The sequence below is a fragment of the Prionailurus viverrinus genome, chromosome C1, assembly GCF_022837055.1.
Source record: "Prionailurus viverrinus isolate Anna chromosome C1, UM_Priviv_1.0, whole genome shotgun sequence".
NCBI classification, from domain to species: domain Eukaryota; kingdom Metazoa; phylum Chordata; class Mammalia; order Carnivora; family Felidae; genus Prionailurus; species Prionailurus viverrinus.
In genome coordinates, this window is record NC_062568.1 from 54386044 (window position 1) to 54411646 (window position 25603).

Below are 25603 nucleotides of genomic sequence, written 5' to 3' on the forward strand. Positions count from 1 at the left end.
AGTGCCTGTAAAACGCCTGGACAATAAAGTGATGAAGGAGTCCTTAGATCACAAGCTTCCCTTGGCCTTTTTTTTTTTCCCCCTTTAGTTAAGTTTATTTAACAGCTTCTCACCATTTGGGTTGACTCAAGAAAGTTGTAAGAAAAGGATGGCAAGCTGGGGTCTTGGCCCCGGAGGACTCGGTTAGCAGCCAGGAAGTCCGCAGGTTTGGCACGGCTGCTCGCCAGACCTCGTGGGACCCGTCTCGGGGCGGGCGGTCTGGCCGAGGGCGCTTCGAGGTCCAGCGGGTGAAATGTGCGGCTGCAGGCCAACGAATGAGCGTGTGCGGCAACGCCGGGCGCGCTCCGGGAGGGAAGCAGAGACCCGGGTCCCAGGAGCTCCACGTGCTGAGAAGGCGGAAGACGCGCGCTCCCGGGGCCAGCGGAGCGGGAGGGGGGGATGAGTTGGGGAGACAGTCAGACGGGCTCCAGCTCCGGCTCCTCCTCCCGCCTGCTCGGGCGCCTCGCGACTCCTCCCACCCTGCTCCCGCCTCCCGGCTCGTCGGGCCAATGGACCGGGTGGGCAGGAGCGAGGGGCGGGGCGGGGCGCGCGATCTGCGCGCAGGTGCCGCCCGGCGCCTGGCCCGCCCGTTCCGCCGCCGCCGCCGCCGCCGCCGCTGCTGCTACAGCCGCTACCGCCGTCGTGCGTGCTGCTCGGCGGAGGGGCCGGGCCTACGCTTTCTCCTCCTTCCTCCCCTCCTCTCGCTGCCGGCAGTACCCGTGTACCCTGCTGCTGGGACCCCGTGTCATCGCCCGCCCCGAGCACGGTGAGTCCCTCAGCGAGCCCGCGGGTGCCCCCTCCGCCGAGTCTTCGGCGCCCCAGCTCGTGGCCCTGAGGCCGGTGTGAGGCCAGGGCCGGGTGGCCGGGTGGCCGGGATGGGCGAGGGCAGCGGGAAACGTGTGGTGTGTGGATGAATGAGGCGCTCTTGGACTAGGCCGCGCGTCCCGAGAGCGGCCCACGCCTCCGCCCGGCACACTGGGGAAAGCCTTCTTGAGAGGCCGGGATGGCCAGTGGCCCAGTCCACGGGGGTAGATGTTGGGTGGAGGCCCGCTTTGGCTGGGCTGCCGGCCACCCCTCGGTAGGAGGCCAGAGGACTGGAGAGGCTCTGCTCTTGCAGAGGCCTGGGCTTTGAAGCTGGGAACAGGTGTGAGGTAAGACCCTGAGAAGGGAGGTCCCTGGCCCTAGGGGTCAGAGATCAAGAGGCTGGAATACCACTTGTGAGCAGGGCGTCAGTGTGGCCGCTGGAGGTTCAGCAGGCGCCAGAAGACAGGGACAGTTTTAGTTCCTAGTTTGTAGAACGTGAGGTTAGCAGTCCTCATGAGTTCAGCTTGCAGTAGTAAAGTGGGATTAATTCTGCACGGAGGAACTTGGAGCCAGATTAGCAGGGACCTAGAAAGTTTCAGTTTGTAAATAAAAAGAGTTAGTGGATTCATTTAGAACTAGAAATAACCAGAGCGTAGATTCTGGAGGTTGCTTATGAGGACCCTTGAGTCGTATCTACAGTGCCAAAGGTGGGAGAGACGTGGTCGCCAAGACTCTGATACTGGTGTGTGCTCATCCGTGTGAAAATGGTGCTTGTGGGGAAAATGGGAAAGAATGGGTTCCAGGTACGAGGAGTGGTTTGGGGGGAGGTGACTTGGTTGCAGGTTGTACTAGAATGGATTTTCTTTGACTCTCTTTTCTCTATTCCTGCTTCTGAATGCTTTCATTCTTGTGACCTTATATCGGGTTAAGAAAGAAAGAATTTTGTGAACAATATGGATGGAAGATTGGCAGCTAAATTTTATTTTTGATTTATGGTGTCACATATTTTTAGATTAATCTTTCTGGGACTTCTTAGGAGTGACTGCTTTGACAACTGTCAGAATCAGACCTGTTTCTAGAACTTTTAAAATACTTTTTAAAAAATAAAGTGGATTTAGCTCTGTGTCAGTTTTGGATTGGTATATACAGTATGTTTTATTTTAAATCTGTTATTCAGTAATATCTTTTGTGTGATGAAATGTTTTTGGTTAATGGGGATAGTAAAAGATTTTGTTTATATATATGTTTTGACATTTCAGATGCCCCCCAAAAAGGGAGGTGATGGAATTAAACCACCCCCAATCATTGGAAGATTTGGAACCTCCTTGAAAATTGGTATTGTTGGATTGCCAAATGTTGGGTAGGTGAATGTTGTTGGGCTTTACTCTTGTTCATCTTGTAAATATTTTGGGTCTTGTTGTAGAAATGGGAACTTATGTGGTAATTAAAACTTAAATTGCATAGAGGCTGGGAAGCTGGAATATTAATGTTGCAAAACAAGGTTTTCATTTGGGTGTATTTTATTTTTGGCTTTCTATACAGATACTGTGTTCAAACTTGAATTACTTATGTTTGTTTCCCTACACTAGAAGAAGAAGCAATGAGAGTTGAAACATCAAGTTTTAGATCATCTCTGTTTGCTTGAAACACTGTTGGGAGACACTCAGTATTGAATTTAAGTGGAATTGAAGTAGTTTGAATTTGATTTTGATGCTTGCTGGTATGTAAGGTACCTACCTGGGCTGGCTGCCAGAGGCCATTATAGTAGGATAATTTAAGAAGTTCGAAAAGCCCCACTATAAATTTGATTAATTTTTACTGGAGAAAGAGGTAACAAGTTTGAGTTTAATATTGGAAGTTGCTAGATAAAAGAGTATCTATTATAAAGTGGCTAAATCTGAAAGTTACAGGAGCAAAACTTTGAGGTTTATAGTGTTTAAAGTTGAAACAAATCATTTATTTGCACATAAGGCAGCGGTAGGAAATATATGTGGAGTTTATCATATAACCTGTGCACATGCAATTTGAATTTTTTTTTAAGGTTTATTTATTTTTTGAGAGACAGAGCACGTGTGGGGGAGGGGCAGAGAGAGAGGAAGTCACAGATTCCAAAGCAGACTCCAGGCTCTGGGCTGTCAGCACAGAACTCCACCATGGGGCTCAAACCCATGAACCGGGATCATGACCTGAGCCAAAGTCAGATGCCCAACCGACTGAGCTACTGAGGTACCCCTGGATGTTCACTTTACTTTTTTCATTATTTGTCTTATTTTGTTTAATGTTTATTTTGAGAGAGAGTGTGCGTGCGAGTGGGGGAGGGGGAGAGAGAGAGGGAGAGAGAGAATCCCAAGCAGGCTCTGTGCTGACAGCCCAGAGCCTGATGGGGGGCTGGATCTCACAAACTGGGAGATCATGACTGGAGCCGATATCAAGAGTTGAACGCTCAGCTGACTGAGCCACCCAGACACCCCTGTCCTTCTATTTTAATACCTTTTACTAATCTTAAAATATAAAATGTCTCAAAACTGGTGAGGGTGGACTAATGGTAACAGATCCAGTATGGATTAAAAAAAAATTTTTTTTTTTAATGTTTATTTGTGACACACACTCTCACACACACACACACACACACACACACACACACACACACACACACACACACACAGTGTGAGGGGGGAGGGGCAGAGAGAGAAGGGCAGACAGAATTGGAAGCAGGCTCCAGGCTCTAAGCTCTGAGCTGTCAGCACAGAGCCTGATGCAGGGCTTGAACTCATGGACCGTGAGGTCATGACTGAAGCGAAGTTAGAAACTTAACTGACCGAACCATCCAGGCACCCCTCAGATCCAGTATGGGTTTATTAAGGTGAATGAATATATTTTGGCATGTGCTTTAGGCTTTTCGATTGGTGGCAAGTAGGACAACCATAGTTCTTTCATGTGTTCCTTGGAGCCCCTGTGCTAGAGATTTTTTAGTGAATGAAGCATGGTATGGCCAAGTAAGGCAGTTCTTAAATTCTTATAATGTAAAACATGAGCAAGTGTGGCTGTCCTAATTTCAATCTTTCCTGGAGCTGGAGAGGTTTGCATTTTGAAGGGGTTTCCTGCTGTGATATAGGCTGCTTGCAAAGTAAGACTAAATAGAGAGTGGAAATGTAAGCAAAACAAATAATTAAGCAAAGTACTGTAGGGTGTTGTCAATAAACTTGAAAGCAAGATATGATCATTATGTTGTGAGCTTTATTTCACCGGTAATACAGTTTTTAGATATTAACATATCTTATTTTAAAATCATTGCAGTCAATGCAGCTTGGCTTTAAATGGGAGTACTTTAAAAAAAAATGGGACTACTGTATTTAAAAAAAAATTTTTTTTATCGTTTATATATTTTTGAGACAGAGACAGAGCATGAACGGGGGAGGGGCAGAGAGAGAGGGAGACACAGAATCGGAAACAGGCTCCAGGCTCCGAGCCATCAGCCCAGAGCCCGACGCGGGGCTCGAACTCACGGACCGCGAGATCGTGACCTGGCTGAAGTCGGACGCTTAACCGACTGAGCCACCCAGGCGCCCCTAAATCGGACTACTTTAAACTGAGACATGTTAAGAAGTGTTTTCTATGTAAACATTTTAGTATTGGAACATAATGTAATCAATGTATATGAAAATAACCTAAAAATATTTTATTATCCAGTATAAATGTGCTATTTATGCTTTTAAATTACATACCCACATCCCACTGTTATCCTACCTCCCCTGCCCCCCAGGTTTTATTGAGGTATGCTTTACAAATAGTGAAGTTTTCTCATTTTAATAATGTTCAGTTTGATTTTTGGCATTTGGGTTTGGGAGCACTCCTTTTTGTAGAGTGATTTTACATTATCTAACTATATCAGGGTTTTTTTGTTTTTTTGTAAGATTACACAAGATCTGGCTGTCTTAAGCAAGAAAAGAGACTTATTGGAAGGATAGAATTGAAGGACAAGCTGAGCAGACCTCAGGAAGAATGGGAACCAGGGTAACGCTGATAGAGATGGGTCCATGTGGAACTCAGCCATATGAACTGAACTTCTGGTATTTCTTATCTCCTGCTGCCTCTGCAGTGATTCAGATTCCTGTATAAGGAAACTGACTGGACATGTCTACCTCTGGATAGGCCTATAAGAGATAGATTGGGGAGGGGGGTAGTTCTTTAAAAGCTGACCTGCTGATCAAAAGTAAGGACATTTGGTACCAAAACATCTAAAGAATGTCTTGATTTTTAGAGATCTGGACAAATAAGATTTTCTTCTTAGTATACATTAGGCTGATTACTTAGAAATTTAAAGGTAATATTTACAGCTGATAATAGCTGATTTTTATTGAACACTTACTGTATGACATTTACTATTCCGAGTGTCTTATATGCATTATTTAAATTAATCAGCTCTTTAATACCCCTTTGCCTCTGCCTATTAGAACTTAAATTTTGGGATGCCTGGGTGGCTTAGTTGGTTAAGCGTCTGACTTCGGCTCAGGGCATAAGCTCATGGATCCTGGGTTCAAGCCCCATGTCAGGCTCTGCTGACAGCTGGAGCCTGAGGCCAGTTTTGGATTCTGTGTCTCCCTCTCTCTCTGCCCCTCCCCTGCTCGTGCTCTCTCTCTCAAATAAATAAACATTTTTAAAAAAAAGGACTTAAATTTTTTGAAGGTAAGGGTTATATTGTTCTTGTTTATTGTTATATTTCTAGCACTTAGGCTGGGTATTAGGAATTTATTAGGCATTTAGGAATTATTTGTCAATTGGTAGTTTTTTTCCCCTTGATGTAGTGTGTAGGCCTAATGATAAGGCCACATGTTTTAATGGCTGCTTTTAATGAAGTAGAAAGAATACCAAACCATGATATGAAGATTTGGTTTCTAGATTTGTTTTGCCTCCCTCTCCCACCTTTTTTTTAACCTCACTAAGCCTTTGTAAATTAGCTCCTCTTGGGCCAGGGTATTATTGTGTGTGTGTGTGTGTGTGTGTGTGTGTATATGTATATATATATACATATATATTATATGTTGTATATATATATTGTATATATATATATTATATATATGTATATATATTCTTTATATATAGTCTATATATATAGTCTACATATATATGTTCTCTCTCTATATATTCTATATATATATATTCCTTAGAACAGTTTTAGCTTTACAGTAGAATTGAGGGGAAGGCATGGGGCGCCTGGGTGGCGCAGTCGGTTAAGCGTCCGACTTCAGCCAGGTCACGATCTCGCGGTCCGTGAGTTCGAGCCCCGCGTCGGGCTCTGGGCTGATGGCTCAGAGCCTGGAGCCTGTTTCCGATTCTGTGTCTCCCTCTCTCTCTGCCCCTCCCCCGTTCATGCTCTGTCTCTCTCTGTCCCAAAAATAAATAAACGTTGAAAAAAAAAATTAAAAAAAAAAAAAAAAGAATTGAGGGGAAGGCAGAGAGATTTCACATATACTCCCTGACCTCATACGTGTATAGCCTCTCCTATTATCAACATTCCCCACCAAAGTGGTACATTTGTTGCAATTGATGAACCTGCATTGACACATGATTATCCAAAGTCCACATTATACACTTTTGGCATTGTATCTTCCATGGGTTTAGACAAATGCAAAATGATATGTACCCGCTATATATTTTCACTGCCCTAAAAATGCTCTGTGCTTTGCCTATTCACCCACCCTCCCCAAACACTAATCTTTTTACTGTCTCCATAATTTTGCCTTTTCCAGAATGTCATATAGTTGGAATCTTAAAGCCTTTTCAGATTGGCTCTTTTCACTTAGTAATATGCATTGAAGTTCCCCATGTCTTTTCATGGCTTAAATAGCTCATTTCTTTTTAGTGCTGAATAATATTCCATTTCTGGATGTACCATAGTTTATCCATTCATCAACTGAAGGGTATCTTGGCTGCTTCCAAGTTTTGGCAGAAATGAGTAAAACTGCTGTAAACATCCATGTACAGGTTTTTGTGTGGACATAAGTTTTCAGTTTCTTTGGGTAATTGCCAAGGAGCACAATTGCAGAATTAAATGTTTACTTTTGTAAGAAACTTTTAAGTTTCTTACTTTGTAAGAAGTGGTTGTAGCATTTTGCATTTTCAGCAGCACTGTATGAGAGTTTCTGTTGCTCTTCATCCTTACCAGTATTTGGTGTTGTCAGTGTTCTGGAGTTTGGCCTTTCTAGTAGTTGTATAGTGGTATCCCATTATTAATTTAATTTGAGTTTCCTTGATGACATCTAATGTGAAGCATCGATCTTTCATATGCTTATTTGACATCTCTATGTCTTCTTGGTGAGGTATTTATTAAGGCCTTTGGTCCATTTACAAAAAATCAGGTTGCTTGTTTTCTTTTTTTTTTTTTTTTTAATTTTGTTTAACATTTATTTATTTTTGAGAGACAGAGAGAGACAGAGCATGAGCCAGGGAGGGGCAGAGAAAGAGGAGACACAGAATCTGAAGCAGGGTGCAGGCTCTGAGCAAGCTGTCAGCACAGAGCCTGATGCGGGGCTCGAACCCACAAACTGTAAGATCATGACCTGAGCCGAAGTTGGATACTCAACTGACTGAGCCACACAGGCACCCCGTTTGTTTTCTTATTGTGGATTTTTAAGAGTCCTTTGTATATTTTGGATAACAGTTCTTTATCCGATGTGTCTTTTGCAAATACCTTCTTCCAGTCTGTGGCTTGTCTTCTCATTTTCTTGACATGCCTTTCACAGAATAGAAGTTTTTAATTTCAATGAGGTCGAGCTTTTCTATTATTACTATTTTATTTTATGGGTCATATCTTTGATGTATTTGAAAAGTCATTACCATACCCAGAGTCATCTAGGTTTTCTTCTTTAGGAAGTTTTGTTGTTTTGTGTTTTATGTTTAGGTCTATGATCTATTTTGAATTAATTTTTGTGAAGGGTGTAAGGTCTGTATCCAGATTTTTTGTTTTTGTTTTCGTTTTCATTTTTTGCATGTGGATGTTCAGTTGTTCCAGCCCCAGGTTTGTTGAAAAGCTTATCTTTTGCTCTATTGTATTGCCTTTGTTTGAGAAATACATTTTGGTATTCCAGACTTCTTTACCGTACCATGGGGTAGCTCTTCTGGTTGCTACCACTGCGTGAGATGGGTCTGCTGAAGGTTTTCTTTTGATTAACTTGGGTTATGCAGTTTTGGGTACAGAAGTGACATGTACTTCTTAGTACATCATATCATGAAGCATATGATGTTGATTTTTCACTACTGATGTTTATAGTAGGAACAATTTATAGAAGGACTAATGGAAATTCTATCAGCTAGAATTCTGTTGTAAGGAAGAGCTCCCCATTTTTCATGTGTTTGATTATAATTTGTTTTTATCGGGATTGGATTCTTATTTTTTTCTGTTGCTTATAATCTGTTACTATTTTACTTATTTTGTTGTTCAGATTGCCCATATTTGGCCATCAGGAGCCTTCCTGTTCATTCATATTCCTTTTATTCTCTATTTTTTGAGTATTTTCTACTTTCTTTTACCACAGTATTTTCCAGGCTATTGGTACTTTCTCTGCCCCAGCATTGGAATACACAAATTTTGGTGTAGACAGATGATTTCATCTCTTTTGTGTACTTAGAAGTGGAATTTCTGTGTTGTACGGTGACCTGTGTTTAGCCATTTGAGGAACTGCATAACTGTTTTCCAAAGTGACTGTGCTGTTTTACATTCCTACTAGCAGTGCATGTGAGTTCCAATTTCTCCACATTCACAGCAGTACTTACTGTCTTTTTTATTATGGCCAAGGTGTAAAGTGGTTTTGAATTGCATTTCCTTCATGCCTAATAATGTTGAGCATCTTTTCATGTGGTTATTACACATTCATTTTTTAAAGATTTTCACTGGGGAGAATTCTAGGGACAGTTTTTCTTTTAGCACTTTGAAGTTGTCTTCTACTTTTTTCTAGCTTTCCAATGAGAAAACTGTTATTCTTAATCTTAGTTTCTCTGTACATAAGGTTTTGCTTCTTCCTTTAGTTGCCTTTAAAATTTTCTCTTTGATACTGGTTTTCAGCAGTTTGATTTTCATGTGCTTTGGTGTGGTTTTACTTATGCCTCCTTTGCTTGGAGTTTGTTGAGATTTTTAGGTTTGTGAGTTTATGATTTTCATTAAGTTTGTAAAATATTTGGCCAATATTTCTTCAAATGCTCCAGCCACTCTCTGCCCCTCCTCTTGGGACTCTTACAAGTGTGTTAATCCTCTAGATAATAATACTCCACTGAAACTCTGATTATTTTTTTTCTCCAATCTTTTTTTCCCCTCTGTGCTTCATTTGATGGTTTCTGTTGCTCTGTCTTCATGTTCATTGACCTTTTTTTAGTGTCTCATCTGTTGCTAATCACTTTCAGCGTGTTTTTCAGTTTTATTTTATTTCAGATGTTGTATTTTTCATACAGTAGTTCTGTGTGCAGAGTTTTCATAGCTTTCATTTCACTCTTCATTGTCTTCATATTTCCCTTTGTATCCTTCAAAAAATTCTAAAAAGATTTATAATATTTAGTAGGGTCATTCTCTGCCAATTCTATCATCTCTATCATTACTTGATTTGTTTGTATTTATTGGCTTTTATCCTGATTTTGGTCTGTATTTACTGGCTTCTTTACATACCTTGTAATTTTTATTCCAGACACTGGATTTTATGTGGAGTACTGAATTTATAGTATTTGAATTTTTATGTGGAGTACTGAATTTATAGTATTTGTTTAAAGCGTGTTGGACTTTGTTCTGGCATTTAGTTATTTTTGTGTTATTTTGATTGTTTTGAGGTTTCCTATTATGTTTTCTTATGAATTCATAATAGTTTTTGTTCTTGTCCTCCTTTGGCCCTTGTACTAGGATGTGACTCTTTTGAGGACTCTACCCAGGTTCCCTTATATTACATGATCTCTCTACTGGGGCTGGTAGGACTGTGAACTATTCCATGCTCTGCGTGAGCCTGAGAGTTGTTCACTCTGTTGGTTTTGAGTGCCGCCCCCCCCCCCCCCCCCCCCCCGCAACCCCCAGCCTTTTGGAGACTGATTTATTCATATATAAAGCATTACATAGCCATAGTCTTGAGGATACCTTCTGCTGATCTCCAGAGCCCCCTCTCTCTGCAGCTCCTTCCTTTCTATTACACTGCCCTATAAATCCTAGCTGGTTTGGCCTCCTCATACTCTCATCTCAGTCTCTTCAACTTGGCATGACTACCAGGTCTTGTTGGTTTTCCCTCCCTGTGCTGTGACTTTGAAATCACTTTTAGGCAGTGAGCAGAGGCAGTTGTAGACCTTAGTTCATTTGTTGTGCTCTCAGGGAACACCGTCTGTGCTACATACTGTCCTCTCTCGGAAAACTATTACTGTATATGTTTTGTCTAGTTTTATAGCTCTTTATGGCAGGAGGGTGGTTTCATAGTAGAAGGGAAAGCAAAGTACCCAGGAGCATTTTAAATGAACTTAAATCTTACTGTATGCTTGTCAGCATTCTAGTGCGCCTGCTCTTTTGTGGAAATTTGTGATTTGGGAATTATTTGCTTCCTCTCTCTTTTTCTTTTTTAATTTTTTAAAAATGTTTATTTATTTTTAAGAGAGAGACAGAATGCAAGCAGGGGAGGGGCAGAGAGAGAGAGACACACACACACAAAATCCAAAGCAGACTCCAGGCTCTGAGCTGTCAGCACAGAACCTGGCACGGGGCTTGAACCCACAAACCATGACATTATGACCTGAGCTGAAGTTGGACGCTTAACCAACTGAGCCACCACGGTGCCCCTTGTTTTCTCTTTTTATTTGTTAAAAACATTTTTTTTAAATGTTTACTTATGTTTGAGAGAGAGAGCATGAGCGGGCAAGGGGCAGAGAGAGAGGGAGACACAGAATCTGAAGCAGGCTCCAGGCTCTGAGCTGACACCACAGAGCCCGACATGGGGCTTGAACCCACAGACTGTGAAATCATGACCTGAGCCAAAGTCCGACGCTTAAGCAACTGAGCCACCCAGCACCATTCGTTTTCTCTTTTTAATGTGTTTTGAATAATCTTTTGGATGACAAGTCTGCCCTCCTTTTCACTCTTGACTGTTATTTCGGCAGTAATTACATCCCTTAACAGTACTTGATAGATGGCTTTCTTTTAAATCTTAATTTTCAGTGTTTTTTTTTTTTTTTTTCAGAATTCTGGTCTCTGTTGTTGTGTTGCCATGTAATTTCAGATAGATTTTTTTTTTTTTGCTCATTTATTTATTTACTATTAACTGTAGATTTTATTTGGATTTCACCAGGTTTCCCACTAATGCCCTTTTTTTCTAGTACAGATCTTTTAAAGGTCATGGAAATTTTTATTTATTTTTGAAATGAATGGATGTAGGTATTTTGTATAATGTCTCTCATTTCAAGTTTGATGTTTTTTCATGGTGTGAACTTAAAAAAAATACATGGTAAGAAACACAATATAAAAGTTACTCTTTAAACTTTCTTAAGTGTACAGTTCAGTGGGGCTGTTTTCACATTATTAGGTAACAGATCTCTAGATCTCTTTCACCTTGCAGATCTAGAACTCCCTACCTATTGAACAACAACTTCCCATTTCCCCCCCTCCCCAGCCCTTGTCAACCACCATTCTCCTTTCTGTTTACATGATTTTGACTCCTGTAGCTATCTCAGAGGTGGAGCCATACAGTATTTGCACTTTTGTGACTGGCTTATTTCACTCAGCACTGAGCATGAGCACAGTGTCCTCATTAGCTGTTGTTATTTCCTGGAGATTCTTCTGAGGGGAATTCTTCCGCTTGGTCATTTTGGATATTCCCTGGTGTGGTGAGGACCTGCAGGGCACTTCCCCTGTGCTGTGGTGTGTAACTGGAGTTGATGGGCAGAGCTGCAGTCAGACCTGATGTCTGCCCCCAGCCCACTGCTGGGGCCACAGTCAGACTGGTGTGTGCCTTCTCTTCCCCTCTCCTAGGGGCAGGATTCACTGTGGGGTGGCGTGGCCCCGTCTGGGCTACTTGCACACTGCCAGGCTTGTGATGCTGGGGATCTGGCGTATTAGCTGGGGTGGGTAGGCAAGGTGCACGGGGGCAGGAGGGGCAGGCTTAGCTCGCTTCTCCTTAGGTGATCCACTTCAGGAGGGGCCCCTCTTCCGTGGGCCTCTTGTCTGCGCTTGGCTCCGGCGACTCCGTTCTGCTAATCCTCTGGCGTTTTTCTGGGTTATTTAGGCAGATGTAGGTGGAATCTAAGTGATCAGCAGGACGCCCGGTGAGCCCAGCGTCCTCCTACGCCGCCGTCTTCGAGCACAGTGTCCTCAAAGTTTATCTGTGTTTTAGCATGGGACAGAATTTATCTTTGGAAGGGCAAATAGTATTCTGTTGTATGTATATACCACATTTTCTTTATCCATGCATCTGTTGATAGACATTTGGGTTGCTTCTACCTCTTGGCTATTGTGAATAACACTGCAATGAATATGGAAGTAGAAATATCTCTTCAAGATCCTGCTTTGAATTTTGTATAAATACCCTGAAGTCGAGTTATTGGATCATGTGATAATTCTACTTTTAGTGTTTTGAGGAACATTCTTACTGTTTTTCATAGTGGCTGCAAAACTTTATATTCTATCAATAGTGTACTAGAGTTCCTATTTCTCTACATCTGGCCCAGCACTTGTTATTTTCTGTTTTTTGACGATAACCGTCCTAATGAGTGTGAGATAATATCTTATTGTGGTTTTGGTTTACATTTTTCTGACGATTAGCGATGTTAAGCATCTTTTAATATGCTTATTGGCCATTTGTTTATCTTCTTTAGAGAAATGTTTATTCAAGTCCTTTGTCCATGTATGTAACTTTTTAAGGTTACTTTTGTTGTTGTTGACTTATAGTTCTTTATTCTAATATTCTGGATATTAACCCCCTTATCAGACATATGATTTGCCATTATTTGTTCCCATTATATAGGTTGTCCTCACTCCCTTGATTATTTCCTTTGATGTGCAGAAGTTGTAAAATTTGATGGAATCTCATTTTTCTATTTTAATTTTTGTTGCCTGTGCTTTTGGTATCATATCTAAGATGTCATTGCCAAGTCCAATGTCATGAGGTCTTTCCCTTATGTTTTCTTCTAGGAGTATTATAGCTTTAGGTCCTACATTTAGGTCCTTAATTCATTTTGAGTTAATTTTTATATATGGTATAAGGTAAGGCTCCAACTTCATTCTTTTGCGTGTGGCTGTCCAGTTTTCTCAACATCATTTGTTGAAGAGACAGTTTCTTCCCCATTCTGTGGTCTTGGCAGCCTTGTTGATGATCATTCAACCATATATGTAAGGGTTTATTTCTGAGCTCTCTACATACTATTCCACTGGTCTCTGTGTCTATCTTTATGTTAGTTCCACATTGTTTTTACTATTGTAGCTTTACTGTAACTTTGGAATATATTTTGATAACAGAAATCATGCTATGGACTTTTGGGAATAATACCATGGAGGTGAAGTATCTTTCTCATGGCATCATATTGAGGGGTATATGATATCGACACAACTTATTACTGGTGATATTAACCTTGATCACTGGGTAAGGTGGTATCTGCCAGATTTCTTCACTGTAGAAGTATCCTTTTTTCCTTTCTATACTTCATGAAGTAGAAGCAAGTCACTAAGTCCAACCCACACTCAAGAAGAAGGGAATGAAGCTCCACCTCCAGAAGGAAAGAGTATCAAAAAATTTATGGACATTTGTTAAAACCACCCACAGTATTATTAATATGATAGGGGAAGGCTATTTTGAGGCTATTCAAATATCCTATTTCTCTTTACAGTTTCCCTGACTAAATTTTATTATTCCTCAGTGGATTTTGCCTGCCCCAGTTATTTTAGTATGGTGTTCCAATGGTGATTTTCTACTTCCTCTATTCCTTTTATGTTATTATTTGAAATCCGTAAGGAAGATTTATCTTTCCCCCCATATTTAGTTATTTATTTGATTGTTTACGTAGTTCTATTTGGACTCACTGAAATTCGTTTTATTCTTTGGGTTGTAATCCAGTGTCCTCAGTATTTATTTTGTTACTCAAATTTTTCTGGCTTTGACCATTGGGAATTCTTTCAGGTTGCCTCCTGTGTCCTTTTGACATACCCGCATCTTTGTTTTTGTTTTTGTTTTCTTTTTTAACCATTTCCTCTCTGACACTGTAAGATGTTTCAGGCTATTATTATATTTTTCCTGTCCCAGCCTTGTCTCCAGGAAGCCCTGGTTCTGTAATTGGAGAATGGTATTTAGAAATTAAGATCCGGCTCTGCGTATGATTTTCGCTGCTGAGGTGTTACTGCTTGTAGACCCTGTCACCTCATAGAGTTAGAAAATACATGTGGTTATACTAACTCATGTATACAGGTATTGGTATCCATTTCTGTCAGCTGTGTTTATTTCTGTTACCTATCAGATAGATACTTTTTGACAGTTTAGTGAAAGAACATTCTACTTTCTTCCATGTTTTGGACGTGTGTTTTATAAATGGTTAATTCAGAATGCTGTGGGAATTTGCATTGGCATCCTGACTTCCCAATACATATTGTAATTTTGCATAAGATTTTAGATAAAACAACTTTTCAGTCAGATTTACTTTATTACAGTAATATATGTAATTTCACAAATATTTAAGTCCTAAATGGAGGGGGCACTCATTAAGTCTAGACTCTTTTTTTCTTTTTAATGCTGTCATTGCTGAAATAATATTTATGTAAGCCCGTTCTTTTATAAGAGAGAGTCTTAACAATTTTGAATCTTTCTTCTATTTTGAAGCTTTAATAATAACCTTAAGAGATCTAAGTGTGTGTGTGTGTGTGTGTGTGTGTGTGTGTGTGTGTGTGTGTGTAAAATCCTCATTTCACAAAAGACTTATGGGCTTTAACATGCTAGATGAGGGCAAAGCTTTTAAATTCTTTGCTTTTACAAGGCTTTCTTTTAATAGATTTGAATGGATCAAAATGTCTTAACTTGTCACTGAAGCCTCTAGTAATAATCCTTAGAAAAATTTCCTTTTTCTAGTTCCTTATTTTTACTTTTTTGTATTCATAAAACTCTTGGAAGGTACAAATGACCTTTTATGAAATTTAAAATCGATGGCCGAGTTGAGACATTTTGTGTAGATGGGGATTTGTCTTCCAAGTTTAATTTGACTGTATATAAGAATTTTTTCAGCCTAAGAGATAATGGGACTTTCTTTTGCTATGTTTTTCTGTATGTTTTAAGGGATAATTTTTTTGTCTAAGTATAAAACATTTTTGTTAAGGTGGACAGTCAAAAATACTATCTTTTTGTTTTTTAAGTTTATTTATTTTGAGAGAGTGAGTATGCATGAGTAGGGGAAGGGGAGAGAGAGAGAGAATCACATGTGGGGATTGAACTCATGAACTGTGAGATCGGGACCTGAGTCAAAGCTGGACACTTAACGGACTGAGCCATCCAGGTATCCCCAAAATACTATCTTAATGATAGCCATAAATTTGAAAATAACTCCATAAATCCTCTGGCCTTTTTATATTGTAATTACGATGACTGTGGTAATACTACAATTTTTCAATTTAAATTTTAGGACCATAATATAAAAAAATACAATTGTGCCCCCCACAAAAGGCACAAGTGTTCTGTGTTTGTATTAATTAATATATTTACATTTTACTTTAAGTGTTTCTACTGTAACATTATTTTATAATATTTTCATTGCAGGAATAAAATGTTCTAGTTAAATTTTAGATAAATAGGACTGATGGGTGATTCTGGCTACCAGTTTATTTTTTTGTGGGGAGAGGAATAAGCTAAAGGGAGTGGATCAGTTTATGTCACCATTTAGTTCAGCACATTTTATAGTTTTCCCTGTTGGGAGAAATATACTGAGATATTTCTGAAATATCTCAGAAAACTGGTCATGTTCTTCGGGTCCTCCAGGTCTCCTTTGAAGGAAAGTACCAGCTTGACAATAACGACATAATCTGTAACTATTTCCTCAATTCCTCCAGTTAAAAAAAAAAATTATGTGTAATGGTAATTTTCATTTTTAAATCCTTATCTGAATGCTATAGTCCTGGAAATTTCTGGAGCAAGAAAATTCACTGTAGTGAATTCTCTGCTATCCATATTAGTGATGGAATTGGAAAATAGTACAGACTAGATCAACTTTACTCTATGATTTTTGACTCTATGATTATCATATTTTAGAAATGTAGTTGATGTTAATAGGAGTTGACATTCTCTGAGCATGTATTACCTGATAAGAATCTGATAATTAGAGCATTAGCAACAGTTTATTTATTATGAATAGGTTTTTTCTTGATTTGTTGTACCTTGAAAAAATTCACATTTTGGTTTTTCATAATTCACAATTCATAACTCTAGACTTGACAGTAATCTTTATGACTAACAATTAGGAGCTGCAGCTTCCCATTTCCTATTAGACAATTAGCATCTGTTTCCCAATTCAGAATGCTTGGGAAGTGACTTAGCTAGATGCACACCTCTCTTTATGCTAGAGAAGATTATATTAGATATAGGCAAAGTGATACTGGTACTACCAAATACTTTAGGAATAAAATAGTTTTTATAATACGTGAAACTAGCTATCACTTATAACAAAGATTCTTTGGGAAAATGCTTTTCAAGTTTCAGATAGACTGAGATAGGAACATCATCTATAAATCATGAGTTTTACTGTTGTAGATTTCATTCTTTTCTGTTAGTAAAAAATTCATTTATAAGCAAATTTCATTCATTTCTCTTATTCTCCACCTTCCTTTTCCTGATTGGTTTTATAATTATCATGGATCTTATTGAGCACTGAAATGAGAATGAGATAAATTTTTCTCAGTGTTAGCCCAAGAATTGATTGAAATTGTTTTTGTTTCTTTTAGGAAATCCACCTTCTTCAATGTATTAACCAATAGTCAGGCTTCAGCAGAAAACTTCCCATTCTGCACTATTGATCCTAATGAGAGCAGAGTACCTGTGCCAGATGAAAGGTTTGACTTTCTTTGCCAGTACCACAAACCAGCAAGGTAAGAAAATCTTTATGCTATTATTTATTTGGTGGCCCTATATAGACGCAGTAAATATGTGTAAATGATGTATTTAAAATCATATACGGGGCGCCTGGCTGGCTTGGTTGCTGGAACATGCATCTCCTCATCTCCGGGTTGTGAGTTCGAGCCACAAGTGTGGTGTAGAGTTTACTTTAAAATAAATAAGTAGGTAAGTAAGTAAGTAAGTAAATAAATAAATAAAATCATTTAGAAGTTTTTTTCTCCAGAATTTATGGTTGTATTATGGGTGATTATAAAAATAATGTAGGGCATAGAGAAAGGTGAGGAAGGATACATCTGGCAGTTAACATTGCAGTTACTTTTTTTCTGAGGAGTATGAAGTAGAGGGAGTAAGCAGCCTGTATAATATTCCATTCATGTGGGGCGCCTGGGTGGCTCAGTCGGTTAAGCGTCCGACTTCGGCTCAGGTCATGATCTCACGGTCCGTGAGTTCGAGCCCCGCATCGGGCTCTGTGCTGACAGCTCAGAGTCTGGAGCCTGTTTCAGATTCTGTGTCTCCCTGTCTCTCTGACCCTCCCCCGTTCATGCTCTGTCTCTCTTTGTCTCAAAAATAAACAAACACTAAAAAAAAAAAAAAAAAATTCCATTCATGTAAAATTATATGTGTGCATGTATATTCATAGGAAAATATATGAAGCTGTTTGATGGTTATCTTTGGGTAGTGGAATTTTTAGGTGCTTTTTACTTTTTCATATTCTGTATCATTTGAGGTTTTTGTAACAATTTAATTTGCCTTTAGTTTCTCACTATTTTAGATGTGGTGATAAATCCTAAGTTTCTGTCTCTATTCCTGAATTTGCCTTCTTGATATTGGCACCTGCATGACTAAATAAGTGCCTCAGACTTGACATGTCCAAAATGGACCTCTTGATTTTCATCCTGCCTGTGCCAAGTTTGTTCTTTAAGACTTTCATATTTCAGTAAATAGCACTATTATTTTCCCAGTTGCTTAAGTCAAAGTCCAAGATTTATCTTTGATATCTCTTTCATCATCTCTAGATCTAGTCTATAAGCAATTCTTATGAGTACTAATCACAAAATATATACCACATTTATTTAGTTTTTCTACTTTCATCCATTTGTTTGAGTATCCATTTTTTTTATGAATTAAGAATTATAATGATGATTGCCATATGATTTTATAATTCTATCCATTTGTTTATCATTTATTGGCATTCTTCTGTAAGGAAGAGCTTTCTTGTCTGCATTTATTCACTCATGTATTCATTCATGTGTTACTCAGTTGGTTACAATGTCACAGTCATTGGGCATAGTTCAAATTACATTCCTGAAATTGGCTCCTCAAAGTGACTTCTGTTTTCTTTTTAAATGTGTGTGTGTGTGTGTGTGTGTGTGTGTGTTTTAGGTTTGTTTATTTATTTTGAGAGAGAGAGAACTCTTGTGCCTGTGTGAGGGGGTGGGGGGGGGGGGAGAGCGAGAGAGAGAGCCCAATATGGGGCTTGAACTCATGAACTGTGAAGTATGACCTGAGCCGAAACCAAGAGTTGGATGTTTAACCAACTGAACCACCCAAGAACCCCTGTTTTCTCTTTAAAACCTTTTTATTTTTAAAAGATTGCAAATTATACAAAAGAGGCAAAATTACTCATAGAATGCTTATGTGCCCTTCTCCCAAGTTTCTTTGAACCTTTGAGAGTGAGTTGCAGACATGATGCCACATTGCACTTCCATTCTTCCATTTGTATTTACTAAATACAGACCATTCTCTTACATTCCCACAGTAAATCACCGATCAGGGCATTAACATTGATACAGTATTACCATCTGATTCATAGATTCCATTTAGATTTCTCCACTTGTCCCATTGGTGTGCCTATTTGTTCAATTCCTTTATATGTAGCCAGTCTTTTGACCCCTCTGGCTTGTTGACTGATTTGGAGCTGCTGATTTGGTCCCTGGCTACTGCTAGATTGCTCTCCTGCCAAGATGCCTTGTACAGGCCCCGGTTGCTATTGTGCTGCCTTTTCTCCCCATTCTGACTCTTTAGATGTGGGCCCTTGTCACTGCTAGACTGTGTGGTCATGTGACATTGCTGAAATTCTTCAGAGACCTGAAGAGAAAAACAATAGCAATAAGGCTCTTAGACTTCAAATTTGTTGAAATTTTAGGCAGTGAGGGAATTAACTTCTCAAAATTTCCTTTTTCTTTTGTCAGTGAACATTGATTAAATGCCTTAATGGAAATAAAAAGATTGAATGGGGGTGTGTGCCTGGGTGGCTTAGTCGGTTAGGCTGCTGACTTGGGCTCAGGTTTTCTCATGGTTTGTCAGTTCGAGCCCCGTGTCGGGCTCTGTGCTGACAGTTCAGAGCCTGGAGCCTGCTTCGGATTCTGTGTCTCCCTCTCTGTCTGCCCCTCCCCCGATCGCACTCTGTCTTTCTCTATCAAAAACAAGTAAACATTAAAAAAATTAAAAAATAAAGTTATATGTGGATATTTGCACGGGGGTTGGCACCCCTCACCCCTGTTTTGCTCAAGGGTCAACTTAATCTCCATATTTACATGACTGACTGACTGGCTTTCATAACTTGGTTTCTAACTTGTGTTAATTGTACCTTATTTTGAGCAAAGCAAAAGTTATTTCGTATATACCTCTATTTGTGTTGCTGTTGTTAACAACCAGGTTATTACTGTGCTGATAACTTGTTCACATCATTACATACATTTTTTATTTATATAACCTATGTGATGATTTTTTTTAAGTTATTTATTTTGAGGAGGGGAGAGGGGCAGAGAGATAGGGAGAAGAGAATCTTAAGGAGTCTCCCTGTTGCCAGCACAGAGCCTGACACAGGGCTTGATCCCATGAATGAAATCATGACTGTAGCCGAGATTAAGAGCTGGTTGCTTAACTGACTGGGGCGCCCCAGCCTACATGATGATTAAATGCAAATCCAGATATCCTGTGTTTGAATCCTATTTTTGTTACCACTAGCTGAGTGATCCCCTATATGTAAATAGGTTTCTTAACTCCTCTCAGGCCCAATTTCCTCATCTTTAAAGTAGGTTTAATAAGTAGCACTTACCTAATGGAGTTGTTTTGAACTTTGCGTGATTCATGTAAAGCAGTTAGTCCAGTGCCAGTCACAAGTTATGTTGGCTCATTCTGTGGCAATTACCTTCCCTTGTTTCAGTGTACTCTTTAAATGTTCTCCACTGCTTTTGTGTCTTTACGCATGGGCCAACAGAACAGTATAGTAAAATTAATGGTATGAGGGTTTTTTTTAATGTTTACTTAATTTTGAGAGAGAAAGAGAGCATGTGCACATACGAATGTGCACGAGTGAGGGAGGGGCAGAGAGAGAGAGAGGGCGAGAGAATCTGAAGCAGGCTCCGTCCGCACTGATAGCAGAGCTCGAACTCACAAACTGTGAGATCATTACCTTAGCTGAAGTCGGATGCTTAACTGACTGAACCACCCAGGAACCCTGAGTTTTTTGTTTTTTGTTTTAAAAGTTTATTTATTTTGAGATAGAGAGCAAGTGAGCAGATGAGGGACAGAGAGAGACAGAGGGGGAGAGAGAGAGCCCCAAACAGGTTCGGTTCCACACTGACAGAGTGGAGCTGGACGTGGGGCTTGATCTCACAAAAACAATTTCTTGGTATAGTTTTATAATAAAACCATCTTTTGTTTTTTAGCAAAATTCCTGCCTTTCTAAATGTGGTGGATATTGCTGGACTTGTGAAAGGAGCTCACAATGGGCAAGGCCTGGGAAATGCCTTTTTATCTCATATCAGTGCCTGTGATGGAATCTTTCATCTAACACGTAAGTACAGTTGTTTATTTAATTCATTCATTTCATTAATAGTCAGTTGTATTTCCATTAGTGCTCAAATAAAATTAGAAATGACTAATAGAAGATTTGCCTAGCTTCACAAGATGAATCATGGATTGGTCTGCTAATTGTGACTTTAGTGTTATTTTCTATCATTTCCATATAAGAAGGCGTATTCCAAAGCAAGTATATGCTGTATTGATACTTCAGTTGAATTTCATCCCTTATTCTGGATTAGATCCACTGGGAAGTGTTTCTATGTGGAAGTAATTTTGTTGATTATAAAGCATTTTGACATTTTCTTAACTTGTGGAACTTTTCTGCATTCTTGGTTTTCTATGTGTTGAGAGGGCAGGATTGATACTAGAGAGGATTCCATTATTTCAGAGGTTATTTATTAGAGATGACAGGGTTAAGGAGAAACTATAGACCAGCTATTCCTTAATGGGGGGGGGGGGAGGAGTATACAGCAAAGGGAACAACCTGTTAGAACTAGGTGTTAATGTTTTTTTGACTACAAAAGTGAGCCAAGAATATAGTAATTCTCTGATAGAAAGGTTTAGGTTGGGCTTTGGTTAAGGTTCAGGTCAAGACTGCACTGCAGGATATTACAATGGTCTGGTGTTGTAATGAACAAATCCATGCAAATGAAGGAAACTCAGGTTAGAGGTACAGGCCAGTTGTGGTCTGATTTAGTGCTTTTAGTTTGTTTCTGGTCCAAGACTAGATAACTATAGCAATTATAAATGAGCATTTAGAAAATTTGATAGCCATTTGACTGAGAAATTTGTCATTTGAATCTAATAAGTTGTATTAGCATTTATGCTAATTAGTATTATAAAGTACTAATACTAATTTATAAAATAATAAAATAGTAATACTAAATACTAAAATAAATTGTATTAGTATTTACACTAATTAGTACTAATTGTCTAGTATTTTTGTAGGTTTTTTAAAAAATTCATTTGCCTAGTAATTCATTTTTATTGTATTTTACAAAAGTCCACCTCAGATAGTTTGAGAAGCACTGATTTAATTGGGTGGAGGTATATAGACACCTTCTGGAAGGGTTTGAGGTGCAGGTGAAGACTAGGGTTATGGTTGGGGTTGCTTGGGTGGGAGGGTGGAATTCAATAATGTAGAGTAGTGTTACTTAAAGCCTTACATTGGTAAGAGCCTTTGTTTTCCCGACACTTTGACTTTTTACTGGTTCTGGTGACTGATGTGAGAGTTTCAAAGAGATTTGGAATCAAGTGTGACTCCTGGGTTTTTGGACTGGGCCAGTTGAATGAATCTTGATGCCATTCACTGAAATGTTAAATGTAGAAGGACCAAGAAGTCTTGGGAGAGAGTTGATGAGGTCAGTTTGGGACAGTTTCTTTGCATTTTTGAGCCTAGGACATACAGATAGAAGATATCTTTAAGAAAGTAGGATTGATAGGGCAGGTGTGACAGGAAGATGGGGGTAAGAGAACTGAAGTTTTGGGTGTGAGAGGGATTGAACTGATGGATGGAATAGAGCTTGACATGAGGTAGGAGGGAACATAGGAGAGGACTGAAAAATGGAAGGGTCATGGATCTGATTACCTGAGGAGGTTCAAGAACAGATATGTTGGGTATAATGGGGTGTGTGCTTAGAAAGGAATATTTGGGGGCACCTGGGTGGCTCAGTCGGTTAAGTATTTGACTTCAGCTCAGCTCATGATCTTGCGGTTTGTGAGTTCGAGCCTCGTGTTGGGCTCTGCTGACAGCCTGGAGCCTACTTTGTATTCTATGCCTCTCTCTCTCTCTGCCCTTCCCCCACCCATGCTCTGCGTCTCTCTCTTAAAAATAAACAAACATTAAAAAAAAGGAAAGGGATATTTGACTTAAAATTTTCTGAAGTGGAGCAGTTCAGGGTGATGGTAAGATCCTGATAATGACCTAAAACCATCAGTAAATGTAATCAAGTCTTTGGTTTGTTATCTGTTGTATAACATTCATCTGTTTTTCTAACCCTTAGGGAAAATGAATTTGGTTAGGAGCATATATACTTTATTGCATTTCATTCAGGCTAAAGCTATTATAAAGAAAAAAAAAGTCTGTTTAAACTAGATACCCTGGTTTCTTATAGTAATTTGATTTCAGAGGTATTAACTTGTAAAAATATGCATCTTAAAATTGATGATATACGGTATATATTATTGTATAGTGCATAAAACCTAGGATGATAGTTGTATAACCAGAATTTTCAAAACATCTTCATGGAATTACAACCAGTAAAAAAGACTTGTAGAGATTAAATAGATACAATGATTACCTTGAAGCTGTGAAAATTGGGAATTCTTTAATTCTAAATTATAATATATTTTTGTCTTTAACAATCAGATTATGGAATGAGTGTGAAAAAAGATTTTATCTTTCATATTACTCATTATTTAAAGATTATTTTCTTCAAATATCTTAAAGTCACCAGAAATGCAGTTGACTTGTTTATTTATTAAATAGTAAATGCTTTGTGTTCTGGGTGCTGGAAATAGATAGTGGGTGGCAGAATCTAACATTCTCTGGTTTTATGAAGCTTCTAGTCTGGTAGTGGAAATAAACACTGAATCATTATATTAATAAATGTGTAATCACATTGTTGGATTTGTACTTTTTTTTTTTTTTTTTTTTTTACCTCACTGGGGAATTGCTTACTTATTTGCTTATTACCATGTTTGAAACTTGTTTGAATTCTTAAGTTCATCATTTCTTATTTTGGTGAAAAAAATCAGTTTTCTGTGTTTATATTTTTTAGTTTTTCTGTTTTTGTTTTAGATAGTTGAATTAAAGCTACCAAGGAAGGGGATGGAGCATCTGGCTGGCTCCGTTGGCAGGGCATGCGACTTTTGATCTCAGGGTCATGAGTTTGAGTCCCACATTGGGTGTGGAGATGGTTTTAAAAAAAACTACTAAGGAAAGGGACAGCATCGTGATGATATCTATTAGTGTCTAGGGCACTTTTAAGCTTTCCATTAGAACATGTGAAAGTTAGGAGAGAGAAAAAATTATGAGTGGGAAATTTTGGTTTATTAATTTATTAATGCTATGCTTCTCTCCATTAATTTAATTTTTAAAAATTAAACTTTCTCTCACCTTGTTTACTTCCCTTGGTTATTAGGCCTTTGTAAATACCTACATTGCCTCAAAAATGTATTCTTGTTTTAAATATAAATACTTTGACAGGTTTTCTTTGGCTTTAAATCATTAGCTCACTCTATCTTATTAATTTGACATATTAAAATTTTTTTATGTTGTTTATTTTGAGAGAGAGAGAGAGAGATAGAGAGCAAGCACAAGCTGGGGAGGGACAGAGAGAAGGAGAGAGAGAATTCCAAGCAGGTTCTGCACTATTAGTGCAGAGCCTGATGTGAGGCTGGAACTCACGAACGCTGAGATCATCATTGAGCTGAGATCAAGAGTCAGATGCTTAACCAACTGAGCCACCCACGTGCCCCTCATTTGACACATTATTTATGGAACACCTCTTTCAAGTGTGCTAGATGCTGAAGGATGTGGTAGTGGGTAAGAACAGGGAAGACTCTTACCCTCAGAGAGCTTACAATACATGGAGGAGACAGACATTGAACAAATGGTCATATAAACACTAGATGCTATTCTCTGTGCACAAAGAGGAGAGACAGTAGTGTGCATGTGTGTAGTGTTGCCTTGAGGAAGTGATGGTTATGCTGACAGGTAAAGACTGAGTGGGAACAAACATATTAGGGGAAGGAGGAGGAGAAGGAGAGACTGATTATTTAGAGTAAATGGCTTGTTTAAAGGCCCTGTTGCCTTGAAAGAACTGTCAGTGTAGGTAAGATGAATGGTGAGGAATAGGAGGGATGGAAGAGAGCCAGGGAGGTAATTGGGGATCACCATGTCCACCATATTAAGGTTTAATGGCTTGAATATGAAGAGGTTTTTTTTTTAATGTTTATTTTTGAGACAGATAGAGAGACAGAATGTGAGTGGGTGAGAGGCACAGAGAGAGGGAGACACAGAATCTGAAGCAGGCTCCAGACCCCGAGCTGTCAGCATTGAGCCCAATGCAGGTTCCAACCCAGGATCTGTGAGTCGAAGTCGGACACTTAACGGACTGAGCCACCCAGGCGCCCCTGAATAGTTTTAAATAGAGAGTTGGGGTAGGAATGCAGATTAAATTGTTCCAGGGGCTTACTTTGCAGTTACTCAGTTGAGTTATATTTTTAATGTTTTAAGAAATCAAAATGGAGTTAGGCACCAAGAATTTGAAATTTCATTCTGTCATAAAAAGATTATTTTCAAGATACTCATAATGATTTCCATAGATGTCTGGGCATGAAAAACATAGAATACTTCTTTTGTAAAAGGATCTATACACATTACTAAATTTGCTTACCTCTTAAATAGTGTTTTCTCCTTGTGAGGTTTGTTGCCTAATGTGTAGGTATTTCGGATCCCTTCTCCATTAATCATTAGAGTTGTCTTTAAAATTTTATTTTCAGGGCGTTTCTTGTTTGTAAAGTATTCTAATAAGGTAATGAGAGATACTAGAAATAATGAAAGATTATCTTGTTCACATGTACGCAGATATGGAGATAGACTTACCTTTTAAAGTGTGTTTTTAAAGTGGCTGAATACTAACTCATAGCTATGGATTCAGCTACATAAGTATGAATTTAATGTTTCAGCAACAAGGGTTGCTGAAGTGAAAGTCTTTTTTTTTTTTTTTTTTTTTTTTTACTGTTTATTTATTTTTGAAAGCATGATAAAGGGAGGGTCAGAGAGAGATGGAAACAGAGTTTCCATCTGAGCTGTCAGCACAGAGCCTGATGCGGGGCTTGAACTCATGAGC

The 25603-nt window shown here is 39.0% G+C and overlaps 1 protein-coding gene across 1 annotated transcript in view; it reads left to right on the top strand.

Moving 5' to 3' along the window:
- The first annotated feature begins 622 nt into the window (after nt 1–622).
- The window catches only part of OLA1 (Obg like ATPase 1), a 172055-nt gene continuing 147074 nt past the window's right edge, over nt 623–25603 (top strand). Inside the window, exons 1-4 of the mRNA XM_047870985.1 lie at nt 623–805; nt 2103–2203; nt 16766–16909; nt 20612–20739. Of these exons, the coding sequence (XP_047726941.1) occupies nt 2103–2203; nt 16766–16909; nt 20612–20739 (373 nt within the window). The 5' untranslated portion in view covers nt 623–805. The remainder of the gene's footprint in view (nt 806–2102; nt 2204–16765; nt 16910–20611; nt 20740–25603) is intronic.